The sequence below is a fragment of the Bos mutus genome, chromosome 11 (assembly GCF_027580195.1).
Source record: "Bos mutus isolate GX-2022 chromosome 11, NWIPB_WYAK_1.1, whole genome shotgun sequence".
In the NCBI taxonomy this organism is placed as follows: Eukaryota; Metazoa; Chordata; class Mammalia; order Artiodactyla; family Bovidae; genus Bos; species Bos mutus.
Genome location: NC_091627.1, coordinates 6,760,652 through 6,778,483, shown reverse-complemented (window position 1 = coordinate 6,778,483; position 17,832 = coordinate 6,760,652). Strand labels below are relative to the sequence as shown.

At 45.4% G+C, this 17,832-nt stretch overlaps 1 protein-coding gene across 2 annotated transcripts; it reads left to right on the top strand.

Moving 5' to 3' along the window:
• The first annotated feature begins 9,657 nt into the window (after positions 1-9,657).
• On the top strand, positions 9,658-16,788 carry TOR1B (torsin family 1 member B). Of its 2 annotated transcripts, XM_005908800.3 has the most exons (5): positions 9,660-9,925; positions 10,559-10,824; positions 12,559-12,734; positions 14,322-14,449; positions 14,903-16,788. In XM_005908800.3, the coding sequence occupies exons 1-5, from the start codon at positions 9,727-9,729 to the stop codon at positions 15,142-15,144; spliced, it is 1,011 nt and encodes a 336-aa protein (XP_005908862.1). In that variant the 5' UTR covers positions 9,660-9,726; the 3' UTR covers positions 15,145-16,788. The 2 variants fall into 2 exon arrangements, with proteins under 2 accessions (XP_070234952.1, XP_005908862.1); XM_070378851.1 differs by lacking the exons at positions 14,322-14,449; positions 14,903-16,788 and adding an exon at positions 11,157-11,204 and having other exon boundaries at positions 9,658-9,925; positions 12,559-12,688.
• The last annotated feature ends 1,044 nt before the right edge of the window (positions 16,789-17,832 follow it).

Here is a 17,832-nt window from a genome sequence, read left to right as displayed (position 1 = left end):
TCTTTGGAGTCCAGGGGACCCTCACACATATATAAAACAGATAATCAACAGGACATACTGTATAGTACAGGAATGCTACTCAGTATTCTGTGATAACCTATATGAGAAAATAATCTTAAAAGGGATGAATACATGTGTATATATAACTGAATCACTTTGCTGCACACCTGAAACTAACACAACATTATAACTCAAGTATACGCCAATTAAATTAAAATTCAAAACATAATTTAGTTGCGGAAATAGACATGAAACTTGCCATCTTAACCATTTTTAAGTGTATAGTTCAGTATTGTTAAGCGCATTCACATTGTTGTCTCTCCAACTTCCAAAACGCTTCATCTGGCAGAAGTGAAACTCAACACCCAGTGAACACTAATCCCCATGGCCCCTCCCCCAAGCCCTGGCGACCAGCATTCTGCAGTCCAGTCTCTGCAAATTCAACTGTTCTAGGGACCGCGTCTGAGTGGAGTCATACGGTACTTGTCTTTTGTGACTGGCTTATGTCACTTAGCATAGGCTTCATAGGAACTTTTATACACTTTACAGTTTTAGTATGTATTTCCACTTTTGTTCCCCCTATGTATGACAGTTGATCAGTAAAAAGAGTGTTTTACCACTTTAAAGATTCATTTTCATGGATACATCCATTGCAGCCAACGATTTGAGCATTTTCTGCCCATCAAGTGCAATTTATACACTCTCATAAACCAATTTCAGTTTAGAAGAAGCAAAACTTATATGATTATGATTTTTACAGTATCACCAAGGGTCAGACAGTAGCACATACAAAGCTGTCTTTTTTAACCAAAGAAACCTTTTATTTGAGAATAGTTTTAGATTTACAGAAAATTTGCAAAGTTGATACAGACAGTTTCCATATAGCCCACACACCTAATTGCCCCTCCCTCCCCTTTTTTTCTGGGGGGGCAGCCGCTGCACTGCTTGTGGGTTCTTAGTTCCCTGGCCAGGGACAGCACCTGAATCCCCTGCATTGAAAGGCGGTTCTTAACCACTGGACCACTTAAACTGACAACGAGGAAGTCCCTCATTATAAGTTTGAGTTAAGTCGCTCAGTCGTGTCCGACTCTTTGCGACCCCATGGACTGTAGCACACCAGGCTCCTCTGTCCACAGGATTCTCCAGGCAAGAATACTGGAGTGGGTTGCCATGTCCTTCTCCAAGTTTAAATGGTTGCAAAAGACTCAATACCCTATTATCTTGTCTATTATTGCTAATAATAATAACACCACTAGTTGCTTTGCTCTTGTAGGTATGCTCAGTGGAATCTGAACTCCATGGCAGTTTCACCTGCCTTCCTCCAGTTACAAAATGCAGGAACAAGTCAGATATTTACAATCAGTTTTTTGTACTTGAATTCACATTTCTATCCTGTTACCCCATGAAATGTCATCCTAATGAAGTGTACTTTCTGCATGAAGTAGTTTATTAATCATCCTGTCTAATTTATCTGCAACAAGATATATATTTACATACACACACACATATATACAACAAGTTAAAATTTAACATGAAACTTTTTCTGGTGACTGCAAAGCTCTAGGTGTTAAAACATTTCTTTTGGACGACTCTATTTTAGTATGTGGGTGAGTGTGCTAAGTCACTTCAGTCGTGTACAACTCTTTGCAACCCCATGGACGTCACCCAGCAGGCACCTCTGTCTGTGGGATTCTCCAGGCAAGAATACTGGAGCAGGTTGCCATTTCTTTCTCCAAGGCATCTTCCCGATCCAGGGATCGAACCTGTGTCTCTTATGTCTCCTGCAATGGCAGGTGAGTTCTTTACCACTAATGCCATCTGGGAAATACTGTGTTTAGTACATAATCGATCAAAGCAACATAAATGTGTTACAAATTTTAAAATAAATAATTATTACACCAAAAAGTAAGACTTTTATGGAAGGTGTATCTTTTAATGAGATGGACAGGGTTCTCACTCTCTTTTTCTTTTCCATTTATTTTGAGTTTCCACAGGGAGAAATTACTGACTGATTTTCTTCTCTCCAAGGGCTGGAGGTAAGAAAAGGGAGGTGAGAAAGTAGTCTGCAGCAAGCTGGGCTGCTGGAGTCTTGCTCAGGAAGGAAAGAGGAAAGGAGCTGAGTTTCTATTGTATGGAAGAGAACTATACTCAATATATCATAATTATGTATAATGGAAAAAATCTGAACAAGAATATATATACATTATATGTATTTTTATTGTTATATTATATAATAAAATACATATTATATATAAAATTATATTATATAATTATATACAATCATATCATAATTATAAATTATATAACTATTAAATAAATTCAATCAATAGTTTATATTTTAAAATATTATATATTATTTTATAATAAAATATAAATATATAAATATATATAATACAAAATTATATACATATAATTTATATTATATATAATATATACATTATATTATATATACTATATAATTATATATATTATAGGCATTATATAATATATAATTATATAAATATAATGAACAATTAAGATATAATTGTATATTATATTTAATATAATATTATATATATACTATATACTGCTGCTAAGTTGCTGCTGCTAAGTTGCTTCAGTCGTTTCCGACTCTGTGCGACCCCATAGACGGCAGCCCAACAGGCCCCGCCGTCCCTGGGATTCTCCAGACAAGAACACTGGAATGGGTTGCCATTTTCTCCTCCAGTGCATGAAAGTGAAAAGTGAAAGTGAAGTCGCTCAGTCGTGTCCGTCTCTTAGCGACCCCATGGGCTGCAGCCTACCAGGCTCCTCCGTCCATGGGATTTTCCAGGCAAGAGTACTGGAGTGGGGTGCCATTGCCTTCTCCCTATACTATATACAACATATGGTATATATTGTATATATAATGTTATATATAACTTATATATAATTATATTCAGTTCAGTTCAGTCGCTCAGTGGTGTCTGAATCTTTGAGACTCCATGAATTGCAGCACACCAGGCCTCCCTGTCCATCACCAACTCCCGGAGTTCACTCAAACTCATGTCCATTGAGTCAGTGATGCCATCCAGCCATCTCATCCTCTGTCGTCCCCTTCTCCTCCTGCCCCCAACCCCTCCCAGCATCAGAGTCTTGTCCAATGAGTCAACTCTTCCCATCAGGTGGTCAAAGTACTGGAGTTTCAGCTTTAGCATCAGTCCTTCCAAAGAACACCCAAGACTGATCTTCAGAATGGACTGGTTAGATCTCCTTGCAGTCCAAGAGACTCTCAAGAGTCTCCTCCAACACCACAGTTCAGAAGTTCTTCGGTGCTCAGCTTTCTTCACAGTCCAACTCTCACATCCATACATGACTACTGGAAAAACCATAGCCTTGACTAGACAGACCTTAGTTGGCAAAATAATGTCTCTGCTTTTCAATATGCTATCTAGGTTGGTCATAACTTTTCTTCCAAGGAGTAAGCATCTTTTAATTTCATGGCTGCAGTCACCATCTGCAGTGATTTTGGAGCCCAAAAACATAAAGTCTGACACTGTTTCCACTGTTTCCCCATCTATTTCCCATGAAGTGATGGGACCGGATGCCATGATCTTAGTTTTCTGAATATTGAGTTTTAAGCCAATTTTTTCACTCTCCTCTTTCACTTTCATCAAGAGGCTTTTTAGTTCCTCTTCACTTTCTGCCATAAGGGTGGTGTCATCTGCATATCTGAGGTTATTGATATTTCTCCTGACAATCTTGATTCCAGCTTGTGCTTCTTCCAGCCCAGCGCTTCTCATGATGTACTCTGCATAGAAGTTAAATAAGCAGCGTGACAATACGCAGCCTTGACATGCTCCTTTTCCTATTTGGAACCAGTCTGTTGCTCCATGTCCAGTTCTAACTGTTGCTTCCTGACCTGCATATAGGTTTCACAAGAGGCAGGTCAGGTGGTCTGGTATTCCTATCTCTTTCAGAAGTTTCCTTGTGATCCACACAGTCAAAGGCTTTGGCATAGTCAATAAAGCAGAAATAGATGTTTTTCTGGAACTCTCTTGCTTTTTTGGTGATCCATTGGATGTTGGCAATTTGATCTCTGGTTCCTCTGCCTTTTCTAAAACCAGCTTGAACATCTGGACGTTCACAGTTCATGTATTGCTGAAGCCTGGTTTGGAGAATTTTGAGCATTACTTTATTAGCATGTGAGATGAGTGCAATTGTGCAGTAGTTAGAGCATTCTTTGGCATTGCCTTTCTTTGGGATTGGAATGAAAACTGACCTTTTCCAGTCCTGTGGCCACTGCTGAGTTTTCCAGATTTGTTGGCATATTGAGTACAGCACTTTCACAGCATCATCTTTCAGGATTTGAAATAGCTCCACTGGAATTCCATCACCTCCACTAGCTTTGTTCATAGTGATGCTTTCTTAGACGCACTTGACTTCACATTCCAGGGTGTCTGGCTCTAGATGAGTGATCACACCATCACGATTATCTTAGATGTGAAGATCTTTTCTGTACAGTTCTTCTGTGTATTCTTGCCACGTCTTCTTAATATCTTTTGCTTCTGTTAGGTCCATACCATTTCTGTCCTTTATCGAGCCCAACTTTGCATGAAATGTTCCCTTGGTATCTCTAATTTTCTTGAAGAGATCTCTAGTCTTTCCCATTCTGTTGTTTTCCTCTATTTCTTTGCATTGATCGCTGAAGAAGGCTTTCTTATCTCTTCTTGCTATTCTTTGGAACTCTGCATTCAGATGCTTATATCTTTCCTTTTCTCCTTTGCTTTTCACTTCTCTTCTTTTCACAGCTATTTGTAAGGCCTCCCCAGACAGCCATTTTGCTTTTTTGCATTTCTTTTCCATGGGGATGGTCTTGATCCCTGTCTCCTGTACAATGTCACGAACCTCAGTCCATAGTTCATCAGGCACTCTATCTATCAGATCTAGGCCCTTAAATCTTTCTCACTTCCACTGTATAATCATAAGGGGTTTGATTTAGGTCATACCTGAATGGTCTAGTGGTTTTCCCTACTTTCTTCAATTTAAGTCTGAATTTGGCATTAAGGAGTTCATGATCTGAGCCATAGTCAGCTCCCGGTCATGTTTTGCTGACTGTATAGAGCTTCTCCATCTTTGGCTGCAAAGAATATAATCAATCTGATTTCGGTGTTGACCATCTGGTGATGTCCATGTGTAGTCTTCTCTTGTGTTGTTGGAAGAGGGTGTTTGCTATGACCAGTGTGTTCCCTTGGCAAAACTCTATTAGCCTTTGCCCTGCTTAATTCCGTATTCCAAGGCCAAATTTGCCTGTTACTCCAGATGTTTCTTGACTTCCTACTTTTGCATTCCAGTCCCCTATAATGAAAAGGACATCTTTTTTGGGTGTTAGTTCTAAAAGGTCTTGTAGGTCTTCATAGAACTGTTCAACTTCAGCTTCTTCAGCATTACTGGTTGGGGCATAGACTTGGATTACTGTGATATTGAATGGTTTGCCTTGGAAACGAACAGAAATCATTCTGTCGTTTTTGAGATTGCATCCAAATACTGCATTTCGGACTCTTTTGTTGACCATGATGGCTACTCCATTTCTTCTAAGGGATTCCTGCCCACAGTAGTAGTTAAATTCACCCATTCCAGTCCATTTTAGTTCGCTGATTCCTAGAATGTCGACGTTCACTCTTGCCATCTCCTGTTTGACCACTTCCAATTTGCCCAGATTCATGGACCTAACATTCCAGGTTCCTATGCAACACTGCTCTTTACAGCATCAGACCTTGCTCCTATCACCGGTCACATCCACAACTGGGTATTGTTTTTGCTTTGGCTCCATCCCTTCATTCTTTCTGGAGTTATTTCTCCACTGATCTCCAGTAGCATATTGGGCACCTACTGATCTGAGGAGTTCCTCTTTCAGTATCCTATCATTTTGCCTTTTCATATTGTTCATGGGTATATATTATAATTATGTTATGTATTATAATTATATTATATCATTATGCTTATATATAATATTTAATTAAATAATTATATAATATTATATATTTATATATTGAATATTATATATAATATAAGTCTATGCAACCTCATAGACTGTAGCCTGCCAGGCCCTCTGTCTATGGAATTCTCCAGGCAACAATACTGGAATGAGTTGCCATTTCCTCCTGCAGGGGATCTTCCTGATCCAGAGATCAGACCCACATCTCCTGCATTGGCAGGCAGATTCTTTACCACTGTTCCACCTGGGAAGCCTGTAAGTCAGCTATATTTTAATTAAAAAAAAAAAAAGAAAAAGAAGAAAGGAAAGTGGCTGAATTTCTGGTGTATTGCATCCTTACAGTGATCCATCCCACATGACCTTGATAAGTCATCTGTTATTCCTCCAGGGACTCACATACCCCAGGCTGAATATGGCTAGCCTAGCAAGGGCTGCCACTCTACCCCCAAAGGTGGGTGTGCAAAGCACCTCTCCTAGGACCCCCTGACAAGCTTTCTCCACCAGGGCTGGTATGAACAGGTGAGCTGGTATGAATAGGTGGATTGGCTGCCAGACCATATCTGTTGAGTCTAATCAGTTCTCCTTCTGCCTCTGAGGACAGTGGCTGACTCAGGCATGCAGTTGGCCAAGTCCAGCATGTTCCCTGGGGTGCCGCTGTAAGAGATGGAGGAGCAGCTCTGTGGCCTCCGGGGCCATCCGTGCAGAGAGAAGGAGGTTGGGACTCCAAAGGTCACAGAACTTGGTTCATTCCCTCTCTTCCTGGCTGAGTGGCTCTGGACACTGAACGTCCCTTCTCTGGGCCTCTGTTTCCCTATCTGTAAACTGGGGATCACAGTGGTCCTTCTTTTTGAAGTTGTCTGGGTACCAGTGAGCTGATGCAGATACAGCCCTTACTGCTGCAGATAGTAAGAGGTCAGGAAGACCTTTTGCTGTGACTGTCACCTCTTTTTGACCCTCTCAACAAACCCATGAGGCTCACAAGTCAGTTCAGTTCAGTTTAGTTGCTTAGTTGTGTCCAACTCTGCAATCCCATGGACTGCAGCACAACAGGCTTCTCTGTCCTTCACCATCTCCCAGAGCTTGCTCAAACTCAAGTCCATGGAATTGGTGATGTCATCCAAAACATCTCATCCTCTGTCGTCCCCTTCTCCTGCTTTCAACCTTTCCCAGCATCAGGGTTTTTGCATCAGGTGGCCAAAGTATTGGAGTTTCAGCTTCAACATCAGTCCTTCCAATGAGTATTCAGGACTGATTTCCTTTAGGATGGATTGGTTGGATCTCCTTGCAGTCCAAGGGACTCTCAAGCATCTTCTCCAACACCACAATTCAAAAGCATTCATTCTTTGGCCCTCAGCTTTCTTTATAGTCCAACTCTCACATCCATACATGACTACTAGAAAAACCATAGCTTTGACTGGACGGACTTTTGTTGGCAAAGTAATATCTCTGCTTTTTAGCATGCTGTCTAGGTTGGTCATGGCTTTTCTTCCAAGGAGCAAGCGTCTTTTAATTTCATGGCTGCAATCACCATCTGCAGTGATTTTGGAGCCCAAGAAAATAAATGTCTGTCACTGTTTCTATTGTTTCCATATCTATTTGTCATGACATGATGGGACTGGATACCATGATCTTAGTTTTCTGAATGTTGAGATTTAAGCCAACTTTTTCACTCTCCTCTTTTACTTTTATCAAGAGGCTGTTTAGTTCTTCTTTGCCTTCTGCCATAAGGGTGGTGTCATCTGCGTATCTGAGGTTATTGATATTTCTCCCAGCAATCTTGATTCCAGCTTGTGCTTCATCCAGCCTGGCATTTTGCATGATGTACTCTGCATATAAGTTAAATAAGCAGGTGACAATATACAGCCTTGCTTTACTCCTTTCCCGATTTGGAACCAGTCTGTTGTTCCACGTCCAGTTCTAAGTGTTGCTTCTTGACCTGTATATGGATTTCTCAGGAGGCAGGTCAGGTGGTCTGGTATTCACATCTCTTTCAGAATTTTCCACAGTTTATTGTGATCCATACAGTCAAAGGCTTTGGCGTAATCAATAAAGCAGAAGTAGATGTTTTTCTGGAACTCCCTTGCTTTTTTGATGATCCAGAAAATGTTGGAAATTTGATCTCTGGTTCCTCTGCCTTTTCTAAATCCAGCTTGAACATCTGGAAGTTCATGGTTCACGTATAGTTGAAGCCTGGCTTGGAGAATTTTGAGCATTACTTTGCTAGCATGTGAGATGAGTGTAATTGTGCAATAGTTTGAACATTCTTTGACATTGCCTTTTTTTGGAATTGGAATGAGAACTGACCTTTTCCAGTCCTGTGGCCACTTTCAACCTTTCCCAGCATCAGGCTTTTTCCAATGAGTCAGTTCTTTGCATCAGGTGGCCAAAATATTGGAGTTTCAGCTTCAACAACAGTCCTTCCAATGAGTATTCAGGACTGATTTCCTTTAGGATGAATTGGTTTGATCTCCTTGCAGTCCAAGGGACTCTCAAGCATCTTCTCCAACACCACAGTTGAAAAGCATTCATTCTTTGGCTGAGTTTTCCAAATTTGCTGGCATATTGAGCGCAGCATTTTAACAACATCACTCTCACTTCGTCAGCTCTTTCGAGTCTAGACAAACGCCTTCCCTGCTCCATGGCCCCTGAGCTTCAAGGAGCTCAGTATGGACCCTCACCCACTGACTGCCTTCCCCAGAGGTCCAGAGGGTAGGGGCAGCCCCCTCTACTTCCTTGCTATCTCCCAGCATCCAGCAAGGAGCTGGCCTTGTAGCAGCTCAACGTAAGAATGGACTTCTGGGTTGGACCTCGCACGTCTGCCTTGCTGTAGCCACAGGGCTCAGCCTGGGGCCCGCAGTCCACAGCACTCAGCAACTGTTTCAGGAAGGCAGGTGGGTGGGGAGACTTGACAAACGCTCAGGATAGCTCCAGGGGAAGTGAAAGGAGGGCTGACAAAGCAAAGTGTGGGAAGATCTGGGAAGAAAACGAAACAGTAGAAGTTAGGCATGGGTTTGAAACAGAAGCTAACCACTCCAGTATTGTTGCCTGGAAAATCTCACAGACAGAGGAGCCTAGCAGGCTACAGTCCATGGGATTCCAAGAGTGGACTTAGAGACTAAACCACCACCACCACCAAGCGGGTCCCTAGACGGCTTTTCTCCAACTCTGGAGTTGGAGAAGACTCTTCAGAGTCCCTTGGTCTGCAAGGAGATCCAACCAGTCCATCCTAAGGGAGATCAGTCCTGAATATGCATTGGAAGGACTGATGCTAAAGCTGAAACTCCAATGCTTTGGCCACCTGATGCGAAGAGCTGACTCATTTGAAAAGACCCTGATGCTGGGAAAGATTGAAAGTGGGAGAAGGGGACGACAGAGAATGAGATGTTGGATGGCATCACCGACTGGATGGACATGAGTTTGAGTAAACTCCGGGAGTTGGTGATGGACAGGGAGGCCTGGCGTGCTGCAGTCTATGGGGTCGCAAAGAGTCGGAAACTAGCAAGCGACTCAACTGGACCAAGCTGAGACGATTTTCGTGCCACTCGCAAAGAAGGCGGCACAAAACCACGCCCCTGAACGGAGACGTCTGGCTTTTGTGCCACTCACAAAGATGGCGACACGGAGCCACACCCCTAGCCAACGAAGCCGTCCTATGGAGTGGGCGGACCTAGAGGTCGGAAGTGACGCACACCGGAAGTCCATCCCACCGCCCGGCCGCCTGGGTTGCCCAGACTGCTGGGAAGGCCGTAGTTGTGGGCGCTCTGTGTGCTATGCGGCTGGATCCGCGGCTTGGGGGCGCCGCGGCGCTGAGGCTGCTGCTGGCGGCCCACGTGGTGGCGGCATTCGAGCCTATAACTGTGGGCATCGCCATCGGGGCCGCGTCGGTGCTCACTGGCTACCTGTCTTACAAGGACCTGTACTGCCGCTTCGCCGAGTGCTGCCGCAGCGAGCGGCCGCTCAACGCGTCGGGTACGGCTGGGCTGCCCTGGAGGGGCTCGCGGGGTGCGGGAGACAGGCCCCTCGCGGGCGTCAGTGCCCCCGCACCCCGCGCTCACCCTTCGATGGGGTAGGAGGGAGAGGTGGGGTTTCGGTCCCGGCTGCAGCCTCGGAAGCCGTGTCTTCGGAGAGATCCTCCGGATCGTGGGGGGTTCTGCCCAACTTCCTCCCTAAAAGTTTGCATTCCTTGGGAGGACAGTAAGAAGAAACTGAAAAAGCACCCGCCCTTCTGTGCCGTGTCGACCCTATTAAGTACCTTTCAGACGTGCAGCGTCCGCCCCGAAAGCCCACATCTGGCCCTCGGTTTTCTTCCAAGCCAGTAGGGTTGACTCGGGGAATTGCAAAGCAGCCCAGTCGAGAGGGCCAGTCCTTGGGTGAGCGAACACATTTAGTTTCCTTCTCCAGTCCGTTTCCTTGGAAGTGGCCTCGTGTGACCGCAGCCCCGTGGTTCCGCCTCAGTGCCAGCCCTGGGGTTTGGCAGAGATCCCATGCTGGACCACTTTGCGAACCTGTGCCTTCCACTTTGGCCAGCTGGGGCGAGCACTGCTTTTCTGGTGCGTGTTTAATGTGTATTTTTCTCTCTTGTTCTCGGGCTGGCTCCTGCAGCCCTCAAGCAGGACTTGGAGGAGAAGCTGTTTGGGCAGCATCTGGCCACAGAGGTGATTGTCAAGGCGCTGACCGGCTTCAAGAACAACAAAAATCCCAAGAAACCACTGACTCTCTCCTTACACGGCTGGGCTGGCACAGGCAAGAATTTTGTCAGCCAAATTGTGGCTGAAAATCTTCACCCCAAAGGCCTGAAGAGCAACTTTGTCCACCTGTTTGTGTCGACCCTGCACTTCCCTCATGAGCAGCACATAAAACTGTATCAGGCAAGGAATTGTTATCCCGTCCTCTGGCTTCTCCGACTGGTCTGGGTGACCCACTCCCTGACTCCATCCTCTGATTCTTTCTTTGCGCTGCAGTAGCCCCAGACCCCACGGGTTTAAGGCACAAGCCCCCCACCCTGGTGACCCTTTGCCATTTGCAGTTCTGCAGCTTCTGCCTCACCGATTCCAAAATAATACAGCGGGGTGTGGGTGTGCTCAGTCGCTAAGTCGTGTCCGACTCTTTGCCACCCCATGGACTTGTGGCCCACCAGGCTCCTCTGTCTGTGGCATTTCCCAGACAAGATACTGGAATGGGTTGCCATTTCCTTCTCCAGGGGATCTTCCCGATCCAGGGATCGAACCCGCGTTTCCTGCGTTGACAGGTGGGTTCTTTACCACTGAGCCACCAGGGAAGCCCAGTACAGCGGGGTGATGTTCCATTAAAAGATGGAGCCAAGAGCGGGAAGGTGACTTGCTCCCTACAGTCTTTGTGACCTTACGACAAATGAGAAACTGGAACCCAAATCTCCTGTCTCCCAGTCTGCAGGGTAGCTGTGCTGTGCAGTGAGTATGCGCAGCATCCCCGTCCCAGCCCTTGGTTAAGTGAAACAGACTCAAATGGCTTTATTTAAGGCTCCCTTGGGAATTCCTTGGTGGTCTCGTGGTTAGGACTCCATGTTTTCACTGCTGAAGGCACAGGTTTAATCCCTGATCAGGGAACTAAGATCCCTCAAGCACAGCCAAAAATGAAAAAATAAATTCCTGCCTATGATGTAGCTTCAGCTTGCCCTCTGCATTTAAGCACTGAGGACCAGAGGATTTTTTTTCCTCCTCAGTAGCCGTTTTTCCCTTTGCTCCTCCCGTCCTTCGCATTCTTGGCATTGTATTGTTAAGTTGTCCAGTAGGGTTCTTGTTTAAGTGGACATCCTTGTATTCCTACATCCTTAGTGTTCCTATTTAGTGTTAGGTGGGGACTGAGATAAGGAATAGAAACTGAACAAGGAAGTAAAAGTGTATATCTGCCACATAAACAATAAGACAGGGAAGACAGCCAAAAAGAGAATGATTTTCTTATTTTCCAAATTCTTTCATAATTCCCTGGAAATACAGGCACAAACGCTTGTCATGACATGTTATCTAGGTCAGCGTCTTTGTTCACTGCACTTGTAACGCCGTACAAGGCACTGGCCTTGGATACAGCGCTGGTCTTAGTCTAGTTTCTTATTCCTCAGTATGTCTAGTAGAATTGAGATTTCCATCCACAGTGAGATGAAAATTACTGGTTGGTTACCAGTGAAATGATAAATATTCACATATCTTATACTTCTTAAACCTTTAAAAAGTTGCTCTGGGTACTTCATTTGAGTTAGGAAAACACTTATTTGCCTTTTAGCACCCATCTCTCTGCTGGTTTCCGTCCCCCCCTCACCCCTTTTTTTCTTTCTTTTTTTAAAATTTAATTTTTTAAAAAAATTTATTTAATTGGAGGCTAATTACAACATTGTAGTGGTTTTTGCCATACATTGACATGAATCAGCCACGTTCCTCCCGCTTTTTATAGATGAAGTTTTGGAAAACTAGTTACCCAGTGAGTGCAGATTAGGATGTGGTTTTTGTTAAACCCCAGAGAGCTCTGATTTTTCACCTTCCTGAGTGTGAAGAACAGCATAGCATTTCTCCCCTGGGCACACCCTTTTGAGTCCCCATGCCCCATTTCTTCTTTTATGGTTGGTCCAGGACCAGTTACAGAGGTGGATCCGGGGTAACGTGAGTGCATGTGCGGGCTCTGTGTTCATATTTGATGAGATGGATAAGTTGCACCCGGGAGTCATTGACGCAATCAAGCCGTTCCTGGATTACTACGAGCAGATTGATGGCGTGTCTTACCGGAAGGCCATCTTCATCTTTCTCAGGTCAGTGGGAGGCATTTCTTGAGTGGGAATGTACCGAGCCCTTCATTTTCCCAGGGCTAGAATGAGGTGCTGGGGACAAATGTGCCAGCCTGGCAAAAGTAACTTGCAGACGTCTTCCAGGGCAGGGGCAGGAGGAAACGAATGAAGGAAATTGTTTCTGAAAATAGGCAGTTTCGCTGCCTACACATGTCATCTCTGGGGTTTATAAAAAGTTGCAGCGTTACACACCAAGTTGTTTTTTTTTTCTTCTCTGCCTGAGAAAACAGATTTTCAGCTCCTGAGGGCAGATGCTTTGTTTTTTTTCTTTGTCTAGTAGCACATACTAAATACTCCTTGATTAAAAATAAACTTTAGAGAACTATCACAAACTGATTCCATCTTAGAAAACTCACAGCATTTCCTGATAATAAGTGACATCAGTAAGAAGTCATTACAACCCTTTAATACATATAGACTGGTTTATATATTTGGCTTTAAGCTGCATAGAAACTGAAAAAAAAAAAGAGTGAACTTAGAGCAGGTACGTTTCCTGATTAGAGTCTTTTTCTTAAAATTAATTTTTATTGGAGTCTAGTTGATTTAGTGTGGTGTTAGTTTCTGTGGTAGTTTGTTGTTCGTCGCTCAGTCATGTCTGACTCTGTGACGTCAAGAACTGCACCACGCCAGGCCTCCCTGTCCTTCACCATCTCCTGGAGTTTGCTCAAACTCATATCCATTGAGTAGGTGATGGCATCTCATCCTCTGTTGCCCCCTTCTCCTCCTGCCCTCAGTCTTTCCCAGAATCAGGGTCTTTTCCAATGAGTCAGGTCTTTACATCAGGTGGCCAAAGTATTGGAGTTTCAGCTTCAGAATCAGTCCTTCCAATGAATATTCAGGACTGATTTCCTTTAGGATGGACTGGTTGGATCTCCTTGCAGTCCAAGGGACTCTGAAGCGTCTCCTCCAACACCACAGTTCAAAACCATCAATTCTTCAGTGCCCAGCTTTCTTTATGGTCCAACTCTCAACATCCATACATGACTACTGGAAAAACCATAGCTTTGACTAGACGGACCTTTGTTGGCAAAGTAATGTTTCTGCTTTTTAATATGCTGTCTAGGTTGGTCATAGCTTTTCTGCCAAGGAGCAAGTGTCAAAAGAAATTTAAAAACTTCATGGCTGCAGTCACCATCTGCAGTGATTTTGGAGCCCAAGAAAATAAAGTCTGTCACTGTTTCCATTGTTTCCCCATCTATTTGCCATGAAGTGATGGGATCAGATGCCATGATCTTGGTTTTTTGAATGTTGAGCTTTAAGCCAGCTTTTTCACTCTCCTCTTTCACTTTCATCAAGAGGCTCTTTAGTTCCTCTTTGCTTTCTGCCATAAGGGTGGTGTCATCTGCATATCTGAGGTTATAGCAAAGTGATACATACATGTGTACACTGTGTTTTAGATATTTTTAGCCATCTGGGTCACCACAGAGCATTGAGTAGAGTTCCCTGCGCTATGTAGTCGGTTCTCACTAGTTATCTTTTATATATACTAGTGTGTATATGTCATAGAGAAGTCAGGGTGTGATTTTAATCTGGTTTCTTTGGCAAACTCAGCAACGCAGGCGGAGACCTCATAACTAAGACGGCCCTTGACTTCTGGCGGGCTGGGAGAAAGAGAGAGGACATCCAGCTGAAGGACCTGGAGGCGGTGCTGTCTGTCGGAGTCTTCAATAACAAACACAGTGAGTCTCCCTGAGTGGGTGCCCTCTGCCCTCCGCCCTGCCCACAGCATCACTGTTCTCTCTCTTTTTTTTATTCTGGCCCTGCGGCTTGTGGGATCTTAGTTCCCCAACCAGGGATCGAACCTGTGCCCTCTGCAGTAGAAGCTCCGGTCCTAACCACCAGACTGCCAGGAAAGTCCCAGCCGTCTCTCTTCCTTTCACAAAACCACAGAATCTGCTCACCCCTGTAGCTTGGCTGAAGTAGGGACTCTTTTTTTGGAGGGCATGCTATTCTAGAAGCCAGTTAGCGGGGGTAGCCAACCAACCTTACATCAGCCTTGACCAAAAGCGAATCTTGAGGGCCGCATACGTGGGGAATGTGCTGGGGATCAGGACAGGCCCTGTAGGAGCCGCACGCTGGCGGGGTGACAAGGACAGAAGTGTCAGGAAACCCAGCTGTGCCCTGTTCCCCAGGTGGCCTGTGGCACAGCGGCCTGATAGACCGGAACCTCATCGACTACTTCATCCCCTTCCTGCCCCTGGAGTACAGACACGTGAAGATGTGCGTGCGGGCGGAGATGAAGGCCCGCGGTTCCGCCGTCGATGAAGACGTCGTCACCCGAGTGGCAGAGGAGATGACGTTCTTCCCGAAGGACGAGAAAATATACTCAGACAAGGGCTGCAAGACCGTGCAGTCACGGCTGGACTTCTACTGAGCCCTCGTGCAGGCGGGCTGAGACGCGAGCAGGCGCCCAGCAGACCTGGGGCCGGGCCCGAAGAAGCACTTTGAAGACCTCCTCGGGATTTGCTCATTTGCACCTGTGGACTCGCAGGATCCGGAAGGTTCTGAGGGTTGATTTGTGAAATGATGCTCCGCTGTCAAGTGAACTTGTGTTGCAGCATGACGGCGGCGCAGTTGTTCACAGATGGAAATGAACTTTTGAAATCCGCCTCCCCCACACACTTAACTGACCTTGACAGAAGTGCCTTGAGAACAGAGGCCAAGGACTCTTTCTGACCCAACGGTACCCTCATCCCAGAAGCTGAACTAAAGTTCAGGGGCTAATGCAAGCCAGGGAGCATTGGTTTTCACCTGCCAGAAACACTCTTCAGCTCTAGCTCTTTTTCTTTTACAGAACACGTTCACTAAGATGAAGTATTTTCAGGTAACATTGGTGGCACCTTCGGGCACAGATTGTCCAGTGGGAGAACCCAGGTCTGAAGGCCAAGCACACGGCTGGGCGAGCCGTCTGCTTGTGGGGTGGGGGCTCCGTGCCAGGCCCCTGCGGCCCCACAGAACGGGCAGGACCTCTCCTTCTGTCCGCGGCTTTGCTGCTGTTTACAACCCTCGTCGTGAGATTCCATCCCCAATTCTCACTTGGTGTTGACCGCAGCCTTTCTGGTACTGCTGCTCCTCCTGAATTTCAGCCAGGGCTCCGGGTCCCACCAGCCATCTCATCTCTAGAGATGGACCAGAACACAGCCGTTGGCTTCGAGTTTGAGTCCTTGGTTCCCACGGTGGAATGCTTGTTACAGTTTACATGTGGGTCAGCTTTTCACTTGACTCCACAGAACCATTGGAAATCCGCAGAACCCCACCATTCTCCACAGATGACACGTGCCAACTGGATGGTCAGCTTGCAGGTTCTGCATTGCCAAAGAGAAAGTATTGTACACTAGAAACGCTTGAGTTTTTAAGAACATGGCTATTTTTAATAATGTTTTTACTGGGAATCTTACATAATAGAGAAACAAAACGTTGCTTATTTTAAAACATGTGAAGGGATAATTTCCTGTTTCTTTATCAGATGCTCTTAAAACAGATGGTCTTGGCTGGTCCTGGGTGTCATCTAAGAATGATGTCCTTTATGGTGGTGCCAGGCTGCACTGCCCTGGCCTTGGGGAAATAAGACTTTGATTCCAGCCAGTGTGAATCGCTCCATCTTGTGGTTGCAATGCAACTGAAGACGCGTAATGAGAACATGCAGCTTTTTTATATGTATAAGATGTGGCAGAATGAATGTTCCTACAGCATGGCAGTGCCTTATAGAGGATCACACTTAGTCTTTAAAAAATGTCAAGGTGAGGCTTGAAACTTTTAGTACCTGTCTTCAAGTTGGATCTAAATTAAATTTCTTTTATAACCTTTTGGGTGTCTGGTCAGGAGGAGATAAGATTTCTTGTTTACAATGATGCAATAAACTCAAGACGTGTTGGCTACCTTTGGACTGCTGTTACTGACTTGTAACTTGAAAAGGCCACAGATGCCCATGGCCCAGCCTCCTCACCCCGAGTAAGACGTAGATGAGTTTGGACTGACCTACTGAATGTCAAATAATAAAGCTTAAATTTTATCATGAGATGCCACTTGAAGATTTTCTTTTCTGGTTTATTTGGGAGCTCTGAAGTTTGAGCTGAGAAGAAAGGCTCTTTAATAACTTGGGTGAATTAGGCTTACTGGACACGCTGGTTGGCTGTCTTCATGTCAATGTTTACCTTAAAGGCTGTTCGGTACAAAGTTAAGTTGGATTAGATGATGAGTCACACCCCAGCTAATTTTCCTGGATGTAAGTACCATCAGAAAGAGCTGGTCTCACTCTGTGTTTTGGCTGCACTCCACGGCATGTGGCACCTGAGTTCCCCCACCGGGGGTCAGAGCCACACCCCCTGCACTGGAAGGCAGTCTTAATCACTGGATCACTGGGGAAGTCCCAAGCTGGTTTTCTAACAGATATGTTCTAAAATGAATGCAGGCAGGAAAGCGAGGCCCTAAAATGTGATTCACGGCTGCCATTCTGGACCTAAAGTGTGGCCAAGCTCAGATCAGGAAACCTGCTTGCCTGGTCTTCCCGCCCCGAACCTGAAAATAACAAAATCCTTGTTACGTTAACCAGATCTCAGCTTAATCTCTCAACCTGGGCTCTTCAGCAAGTGATTTGTTCACAATGGCTCTTCCTAGGACTGAAGATGGAGCCCTTTCTACAAAGTTGAGACCCTCTTCACCATCAGGTCACCCACTCCCCCCGTTTTCAGATTGGAAGTGTGCACCCCGTGAGCCTGCCCTCTCTCCATCTGGGTCCCAGGCCTCTGCCGCTTCCACTTCACCCCACATAGCCTCATCTGGAAGACTGAACTTTCTAGGTGAGTCAGGGACCCCAGTGTCCCCTAACAGAGACTCCCAGGGGCTGGGGACTTCTTCAGATGAATGGATAGCCCCAATCCGTGACTCCTGGGGACATGACAGCAGGCCAGCTTCAGGGCAACATCAGGAACTTCCCAGTGCTCAGGGCTGCCTTAGGGGCCTGGGTGGCCTTAGTTCCTGTACTGGGTGCATAGCCCTGAGGCAGGGGTCCCCCGTCTTCTGTGCCTGCTGAAGACCGCCCCTGTGAGCACTGCAGACACAC

Excerpts from the sequence above, each read along its gene's own strand:
- TOR1B (XM_005908800.3), top strand. The coding sequence starts at position 9,727 with ATGCGGCTGGATCCGCGGCTTGGGGGCGCCGCGGCGCTGAGGCTGCTG. Across the intron at positions 10,825-12,558 it reads AGCACATAAAACTGTATCAG|GACCAGTTACAGAGGTGGAT; the intron begins GCAAGGAATTGT and ends TGGTTGGTCCAG. Across the intron at positions 12,735-14,321 it reads GCCATCTTCATCTTTCTCAG|CAACGCAGGCGGAGACCTCA; the intron begins GTCAGTGGGAGG and ends TGGCAAACTCAG.